General features: G+C 38.4%; 1 protein-coding gene across 1 annotated transcript in view; it reads left to right on the forward strand.

Annotated features, from left to right (window-relative positions):
• Nucleotides 1–3970, forward strand: part of NDNF (neuron derived neurotrophic factor) — a 35140-nt gene extending 31170 nt beyond the window's left edge. Inside the window, exon 4 of the mRNA XM_075200323.1 lies at nt 871–3970. Within this exon, the coding sequence (XP_075056424.1) occupies nt 871–2270 (1400 nt within the window). The 3' untranslated portion in view covers nt 2271–3970. The remainder of the gene's footprint in view (nt 1–870) is intronic.
• The last annotated feature ends 5371 nt before the right edge of the window (nt 3971–9341 follow it).

Below are 9341 nucleotides of genomic sequence, written 5' to 3' on the forward strand. Positions count from 1 at the left end.
AAATAGTGAAGGAACAGGTATATGCAAGTATTAATTACGGGAGCTTTGGGCTGCGGATTCGAAATTCCCAGTGCTGTGAGTAGAATAACATTTAGGTCATGCATACCCATTCCTTCACTTTCAAATGGCTGGAGAACATTTGCAAGTAAGTCATGAAGAAACAGGAACAGTGATATACACTCTATTACAGAGCATATCTAACCAACGATTCCTCATAAGTAAGGTTTTTCTAATACATGACTGATCCTTATGATCTAATCTGTTTCAAATATTTTTTCTCATCAACCTATATTTTATGAGGAGTAAATGTATGACATAAGAAAATTTACCGATTGTGTGTGCTGCTTCCTTAATGTGCCACAAATAAATGAATGTATGAAATGTAGAGCAACCAGCAAAGAAGTGGTCACATTACCAGAACAACTGCTTTGTACAGCTCTACTTTTCACTTCTTCTATAACGTCAGTTTTCTGATAATTTTCTACAGTTGCAACATTTCTAAACACAGTTAGCAAGGCAATATCATTGTTAAGGATTACTGTATTTTCTATAGGATTAAATCCTGCCTGTGTGTGCTCTTAGCATAAGCCTCAAATGCAAAATCTCATTCTGTAACACATAGATTTGTCATTGCTTTGAACTGTCAGCAATTAGTCACAATCACGTGGTTCTACCAGTATTTTGTGTGCATATCCTTTTTTATTAGCAGTGTGCCTTTTTATTTTTTCCATTGCTGATTCACGGATTCAAGCAGATGTTGAGCTCAAACGTTATAATAATTAAGCAAGATCAGGTCTTTAAAGTACACACTTGCATTTCTTCTATAATAACGTGAACGCTCATCTATTTTCCCTATGTCTGACTTTGCAGGTGAGCCTGAACCTCTAGAGCAGCAAAAACAACAGATTGTGAAGGAAGAAGGCACAGAGCTGTTCTCTTATAAAGGGAACGATGTGGAGTACTTTGTTTCTACAAATTCTCCATCTGGCTTGTATCAGCTGGAGTTACTTTCAACAGAAAAGGACACACATTTCAAAGTTTATGCCACAACAACACCAGAATCTGATCAGCCTTACCCAGAGTTACCGTACGATCCAAGAGTTGATGTGACCTCACTTGGACGCACCACAGTCACACTGGCCTGGAAACCAACCCCTACTTCATCTCTTCTGAAACAGCCCATCCAGTACTGTGTTGTTATCAACAAGGAACACAATTTCAAAAGTATCTGCGCTGTTGAAGCTAAAATCAATGCAGATGATGCTTTTATGATGGCTCCCAAACCTGGGTTAGACTTCAGTCCCTTTGACTTTGCCCATTTTGGATTTTCATCAGAAAATGACGCTGGCAAAGATCAAAGTTTCATGTCAAAATCCTTATCCACAAAGTTGGGGCGCCAAATGACGGTCAAGCCAAAAGTTAATCTTCAAAAGGTATGCATCGGAAACAAAAATACATTTACTGTGTCTACTCTGAAGCCTGACACCCAGTACTACTTTGATGTGTTCGCAGTAAACGCTGCCACAAATATGAGCACTGCCTATGTTGGCACATTTGCTCGAACCAAAGAAGAAGCGAAGCAGAAAACGGTGGAACTGAAGGACGGTAAAGTTACCGATGTATTCATTAAAAGAAAGGGTGCCAAATTTTTAAGATTTGCTCCAGTCTCCTCACACCAAAAAGTTACCTTCTCAGTTCATTCCTGCTTGGACACGATTCAGATCCAGGTCAGAAGAGATGGGAAGCTGCTACTGTCGCAGAGTGTGGAAGGTGTGCGTCAGTTTCAGTTGAGAGGAAAACCTAAAGCGAAATATGTGATCAGACTCAAAGGAAGCAAAAAAGGTGCCTCTATGCTAAAAATCTTGGCCACATCCAAATTTAACAAACAACCGTTCCCTTCTCTGCCTGAAGATACAAGAATCAAAGCTTTCGACAAATTACGCACATGCTCCTCAGTCACTATAGCATGGTTGGGTACACAAGAAAGAAACAAATATTGTGTGTATAAAAAAGAAGTGGATGATGACTACAGTGAAGACCAAAAGAAACGAGAACAAAACCAGTGTTTGGGCCCTGATACTAGAAAGAAATCAGAGAAAGTCCTCTGCAAATATTTCCACAGTCAGAATCTGCATAAAGCAGTCACCACAGAGACAATTAAAGGACTTGAGGCTGGGAAATCTTATGTGTTGGATGTCTATGTCATGGGTCATGGAGGCCATTCAGTCAGATATCAAAGCAAAGTTGTAAAAACAAGAAAGTTCTGTTAGAATCCTTGTGAACTCCTATGTGAAATGTATCCTACAGTGAGCATACTGACTGACTACTTGTGCAGCTAAGCAGTTGTGACTTGTAAAGTACACAGTACCTATAGCGGTGTAGAAAGATATCAACTTGTATACTTCTGTTTACATATCAAAGTGGTTGCTTGTAAGTAGTAATCCTGCTGCTTCTCTGGAGCTGAAAGACAGAGGCCATTATTATATGTCTGAGGCGCGATATCAGACACATACGGTAGATGAAGTAATGATAATAGAGGATGGAGGAGGAACGAGGGACAATTTCAGTTGCATTACACAGTGCATGGACTGCCTCTAAATTATTTTACTAAATACATGGCCGGGGCAAGTCCTCTGGCTCTATCCATAGTTACACAAGTACAATCTAGAGATGATAGACTATATGTAAATTATTTTATAAAGTTCTTCTGTCTGAAATGTTTATGTTCTATGACTGTAAACTACAAAATCATTCCCTGCTAAACACAAATTGAATCATAAGTATTAACTGGACCTATCTTTTTTCTTGTTAATTCCTTGGCTATTGTACATTCCTACTAGACACGTTTATTTTTTAAATATGTATTGTATGTATAAAGTTGTCAAACATATATTCCTGTACATAAAAAAATTAAAAGTATAAGATTATATATTTCTTTTCTTTACTCAGTGTTTGAATACTAAATCAAAGTCAGTGTCCTTTGTATGTAATCAATCTGTTCACTGTATGCCAGTGTGCGCGCGAAATATATAAATATATATTAAAGTTATATTAAACAAATATATATATACAGTATACATTTAAATGTAAAGGAGATTCACATAGCAAAAATAAAATAGACTAAGGAACAAAGTAGAAGGCAGTCTTATTGTGACTGGGCTAGTGGAAAGCTTTCAAAAGGGCCACCCAGTGTAATGGAAGCATTAAACAAGATGAAACACACAATAACTGACAGCACTTTGTAGTTTAATCTGCTAGCAAAACTAAAAGTTGCAGCTTTTTCAAGGTGGTGTTAAAACGACAAAATGTTATTAATGGAAGTCATTGTAAGTCTTTGTAACAGCTGTACAGAAACTGACTTTAATGTCGGTTTAAAATTTTATCACTCAACAAAATCATTTTGTAAGACTATGTATAAACAAAGGACAGGATGCCGAATCTAGTGTAGGTACCATAGAATTATAGTACAACATTTAATGTAGATGAATGATAGAAGCTGTATTAAATGGTTTGATATTTTAAGAACTATCGCAACAATGGGAGAGAAAAAAATGTGAAAAATTCCACCATTTAATTCACCAACAAGAACAATGCTGGTACTAATGAAACCATTACGTACACATTGGAAAATAAAACACAGAGCCCTATTAGAGGTCCAAAGTGGTGACAGAACACAGACAAATCAAACAGCTGTTTTACTTGATATCATTGTTTTATGTAGGCATGCAAGAAGTATGTGGGTTTATGGTTGTAAGTGACAAGCTTGTCAGTTTGCCATCAGAGGTGTGTTTTATAACCATAAAGTGATCTATGTGAGTATTTTTGTACAGTTGTCACTTTCTTTGTATTTCATATTTTTTAATGGTTGTCTTTTTTCTTTTTGTATTGCTATTTGTGTACAAAAATGTGTGATTACCAGGCTGTTTGGCCTTTATATGTAAAGATGTAAAATAAATAATACCTTTATTTATGTTGTTTTAATATGTTATTCATATATTATTAAAGGTAAGATAATATAAGCCACATGGAGGAAAGATTGAATGGAATGAAGGGTAGAAGTGACAGGATAAACAATGATAGAAGCACATACTTAGGAACAGAGCAAGTCGATATACATAAGACATAGTAAGACAACATCATTTAAACATACATTTACAAGTAATGTTTTAAGTTAAAAAAAAGCATGTTTCACACTTGCACCAGTTTGTGTAGCAGAAATTTTGACAATTTGCAGTGCACATGTCAACTAAGAGAGCGCACGCATATGTGTGCATGCAGAGCTGAGCCTCCTTACTGTTACAGAGGAGGAACAGAGGAGACAAGGGGCAGTCTAATGGGTGATTAAAGTAAGGGCATATTCACACAAATGCGGCTGAGGCAGACCGGCATGGAGACACCTATACATCTGTCAGGAGCCGTATCTTTTACACCTGCTATTGGGCTGGGGCAAATCCATGCTGAAGATGATGATGTGGCCAGCACCAGCTAGATGCTTCTGATTAATTGCCAATTTGCCTCTGGAACTGATGGTGCTTTCTGCATTTCTGCATTTATAATAGGACTTTGTGGCTGTATTGAAAAAAACAAAAACCTTTTTGCTCTTTTCATTTGTATGCAAGAAGAAATAATATATCTCCTGTATTATATCAAGCCTAATAGCAAATTTTTTTTTCGTTATCAAAACAATATTAACAAATTTTTTTGTGCTTATGACCTGGTTGTGTGTATGCATATGTGGCTATATGTATGCCTGACGCAGAACAGGCACATATGCTACAAGTGCAGAACTGGGCGCATTTCTGATGCCCCTGACTCAGCATATGGGCAAAAATAAGCTATTTTACAGGCATCCTTTCTTGAGCATACACCCAACGCAGCATCAGGGCCAAAATGTGTTTTTATTTCTTTCATCCTTTTAGTGGGAAGAAATCCCAATGGATAGCTGGTGTGACTGTACATGTAGAAAATGATCCTATACTTTACACACCTAAGGGATAAAATGACAGGTCTCAACTTAACATGAATTTACTTTGATTAAAATGAAAAATAAAGTAGTTTAGTTTTTGCATAGCTTGTTAATCTGAACCCGTGCTTTATTAAGCATATTTTAGAAAATTTAAATTCTTGCTTGGTTGATAAAAGTTCCTAACATTTTTCTATGGCTAATATTAATTTGTAGTGAAACAACTGTTTACTCTAAATTAAAAACCTAAGAGTCACACTAAATAATTGTCATTTTTCATTTATCAGAGATGATGAAACTAACATACATAATACATTTTTTTACGTATTGACATGACATATACTTTTTACTGAATACATTTACACACTTTTACTCTATACCTTTTATTCTAAATTAGTTTTACAAACATCATAAATCACTTTTTCTCTATTAACTCTAATCCTCATTTTGGCTCATTTACTCTCCATAGATTATGTTAGAACGTACATCTGTGTGATGCTTCCTTTGAACTTTGTGTGGGTGGGAAGAAAAAAACTCCCCAGTAGGAATTGGAAAAATAGGAGAAGAGGTCAAACATTATCATTATATTTAATAATCAATGGGTGATAAAAGGACAGGACATGTTACTTACTTAACTAGAGTACTGGTCAAAGAAGAAAATTAAATTCTATTAAGCGTTCATTTTGTTTTTCATTTCTTCAGCATCATTTAATGTTGATAAAACCATTATTGAAGCCTGAGTACAAAGAATGTTATCTATGTTATGACAATATGTAAGGAAATGAAGTGCAGGGATCTTACTTTCTGCAAGCCAACAATTTTGTTTAGAAACTGATTGCCGAGGAATGAAGAATACACTTTATCTCCATTAAGAGATAACTTAATATTGAATGTCCAAAAGGTTTTGGAGCCCTGGGTTAAGATGATTAGGATTCAGTTAGAAAATATGCTATAGTCAGAATTACAAAAAAAACATCAAAACAGTTTTGAAAGGTACTGATGAAAAAATATATCATAATATAACTAGATTTTCTCAATATACACTTTACTTTTCATATGCTTGTAATATTGCTTATCCTACATTCTTGAACTTTTCTATATAGGATACAATATTTTGAATTCCTTATGTCTTCCTAATTGCAACTTAAGTGTACTTTACATAATACCTTCCCTATTGTAAATGATATGGATCTTACTAGTCACAGAGCAGTTATGTAACAATTTACAAGTACAAGACTGTAGTGCAAGTGCTTTTATAAAGATCACAGAAATACAAAAATACTTCTAACATTCATAAGAATCTACAGTAAGGTATTCCCTATGACACACAACTTTCTCTCATGTACATTGATGTGATGACAGAGCTCTTTATATAGATCTATACAAGATTTTGTATATAGATTAATATCACTTGTGTATTATACTAGTTATTGTTAAACTTATATAGGCCTGATTCATCAAGGCATGTATCTGCCAATTCTGAGCGTATCACTCTGCGCATGCCCAGAACCAGGACATATGTCCGTGAACCTAGCCTAGTCCACAGCACAGAGCCGTAACTAGGCAGGTGCGGCCGGTGCTGTCGCCAAGGGAGCAAGCCCAAGGGGGCGCAGCAGTCGCCCGCAACTTGCCTCTGTGACAGCAGGCTGCAGATTGCCGGGGAACCCTCTCTCCTACCCTCCCCTGGGACAGTCTCTCTGCACTCAAGCTCACCCCATACCTGCGTGTGACAGACCATACCTCCCGATTCACGGACTTCAATGGGGTGAAGATTGTCTGAAAGGGGACGGAGCTTGGCCAAAATGTACTTCTGTTTTTTTTACAAATCCCCCTGCTTGTGACAGCTTCTGTCTCCTCCCCTTTACTCTCTTTGTGAGAGCCTCTGCCCCCTCCCTCTTTGTGAGTGTGTCAGCATCTGCCCCTTTCCCTCTGTGTGTGTGTGTGTGTGTGTGTGTGTGGTTGTCAGCCTCCCCCCCCCTCTGTGTGTGTGTGTGTGTGTGTGTGTGTCAGCCTCTGCCCCTGTGTGTGTGTGTGTGTGTGTCAGCCTCTGCCCCTCCTCTGTGTGTGTGTGTGTGTGTGTGTGTGTGTGTGTGTGTTTGTGTCAGCCTCAGCCCCCTTCCCTCTGGGTGTGTGTGTCATCCACAGCCTCTTTCCATATGTGTCTGTGCGGGATAAAGGAGTTATCTTCCGCACAAGAAATTTCTTCAAGAAAATATTAACATACATTCCATTAAATGTGGATTAGAAATAAGAAATCAGATACATATGGAGTATAAATAGCTTGACAGAATTAGTATGGAAAAAGCTGTCACGGGTGCTATTTCCAGTAGTAAATAATTGCAAAGGTAAGTAAGAGGAAGAAAGTACTACTATTGGGAAGCACACCTTGAGAACAGCTGTTCGATCAAATATATAGAGAGGATCCTCTTCATAAATTAATATAGGTCTAAAGGTGGATGAAAAATAAATTGACACTACACTTAAAAACAATTCTTTATTAGAGTCCGTTAAAAAATATATGTTGAAAAGCGAAATATTACAATTTCAGGATTCTGGAGCGGGCTCAGATATACGAGTGTAACAATTATTAGTCAAAATGAGTCTAATCAATTCAAAGTAGCTCCTATCTTTATTAAATGTTATAGCATGAGTTAACTACTGTAATACGGAATATATGTTGATCCAAAAGTCACAGAAATATTATCTATAATCCGGACCGCATTAGTCATTCTCAACTGTGATAGACATGGCATATACAGCAAACACACATCGCCTATCAGAATGCAGCCCAGCTGTCGTAATTGCAAGTATCACAGTATTGATGTCTATGATCTGAACCCTCAGCCATGATCTACAAAGCACACGCATCGGCTATTAAGTGTCAAAAAAATATAATTTATATAATCCAAACCTCATAAATAGTTTTCAGCCGTGATCTACGGGGCATGCACACCGGTTATCAAAAGACAGAATCTATTGTGAGTGCCAGGTAAGTAATGTAGATAGAAATCCCTAGCTCACTTACCATTTACACACATACAAAATCCATTGTATATCGAGTTAATTATAGTGCCAATAGATTATACTAAATGCGTATAGTAGTTGGGCTTAGTTATATATAGTGGAGAAATAAATGCACTTAGATCCAATTAATATATCTAAGATTCATAGTTGTTACTTTTAAATGTGCTAGTTGGATGCGTGCAATAGTCAGTCACGGGTCTCGGGTTAATAGCACTACTGGTAATCCCGATATTATCTCTCAAAATTAAACCATAGGGCAACATAGATTTATTTATTGCCGTGTAAATTGCACAGTTTACCACAGACATCGGATTAATATTTCTTATTAAACTTGTGATGTTAAAAGTATACAAAGTATCCATCACTGGTACTCAGCTAGTTTCTCATAGACATAGTAGGAACGTCAGGTTTAAACAAAATCATGCTGCAGAGCCTCTAACATGATTCGTTTATTATCCTGGGTTGAGTACTCTAATGAGTTTAATTGAATATCCTACACTAGTATCGTAAGTAAATTCTCATATTAGGCAATGAATAAGTCCAAATTTCGCACATAATGTGATCTAATATCTTAGATGATAGAGAAACTGCCTATTGAGCCTGACACACAGACTCCTATCCTAAAACCAACGTATGTTTCGCTAATTGCTTCTACTGGGAGGCCTTTCAGTAGAAGCAATTAACACCCTTCCCTGTGTGTGTGTGTGTGTGTGTCTGACTCTGCCCCCTCCCTGTGTGTGTGTGTGTGTGTGTGTGTGTGTGTGTGTGTGTCAGCCTCAGCCCCCTTCCCTCTGTGTGTGTGTGTGTGTGTCAGCCTCAGCCCCCTTCCCTCTGTGTGTGTGTGTGTGTCAGCCTCAGCCACCATCCCTCTGTGTGTGTGTGTCCCTGCCTCAGCCCCCTTCCCTCTGTGTGTGGGTGTGTCAGCCTCAGCCCCCTTCCCTCTGTGTGTGTGTGTGTGTGTGTGTGTGTGTCAGCCTCAGCCCCCTTCCCTCTGTGTGTGTGTGTCAGCCTCAGCCCCTTTCCCTCTGTGTGTGTGTGTGTGTGTCAGCCTCAGCCCCCTTCCCTCTGTGTGTGTGTGTGTGTGTGTGTGTGTCAGCCTCAGCCCCCTTCCCTCTGTGTGTGTGTGTCAGCCTCAGCCTCTTCCCTGTGTGTGTCAGCCTCAGCCCCCTTACCTCTGTGTGTGTCAGCCTCTGCCTTCCTTCCTCTATGTGTGTGTGTGTGTGTGTCTGACTCTGCCCCCTCCCTCTGTGTGTGTGTGTGTGTGTCAGACTCAGCCCCCTTCCCTCTGTGTGTGTGTGTCAGCCTCAGCCCCCTTCCCTCTGTGTGTGTGTGTGTGTGTGTGTGTGTCAGCCTC

This window comes from Mixophyes fleayi, chromosome 1 (genome assembly GCF_038048845.1).
Source record: "Mixophyes fleayi isolate aMixFle1 chromosome 1, aMixFle1.hap1, whole genome shotgun sequence".
NCBI classification, from domain to species: Eukaryota; Metazoa; Chordata; class Amphibia; order Anura; family Limnodynastidae; genus Mixophyes; species Mixophyes fleayi.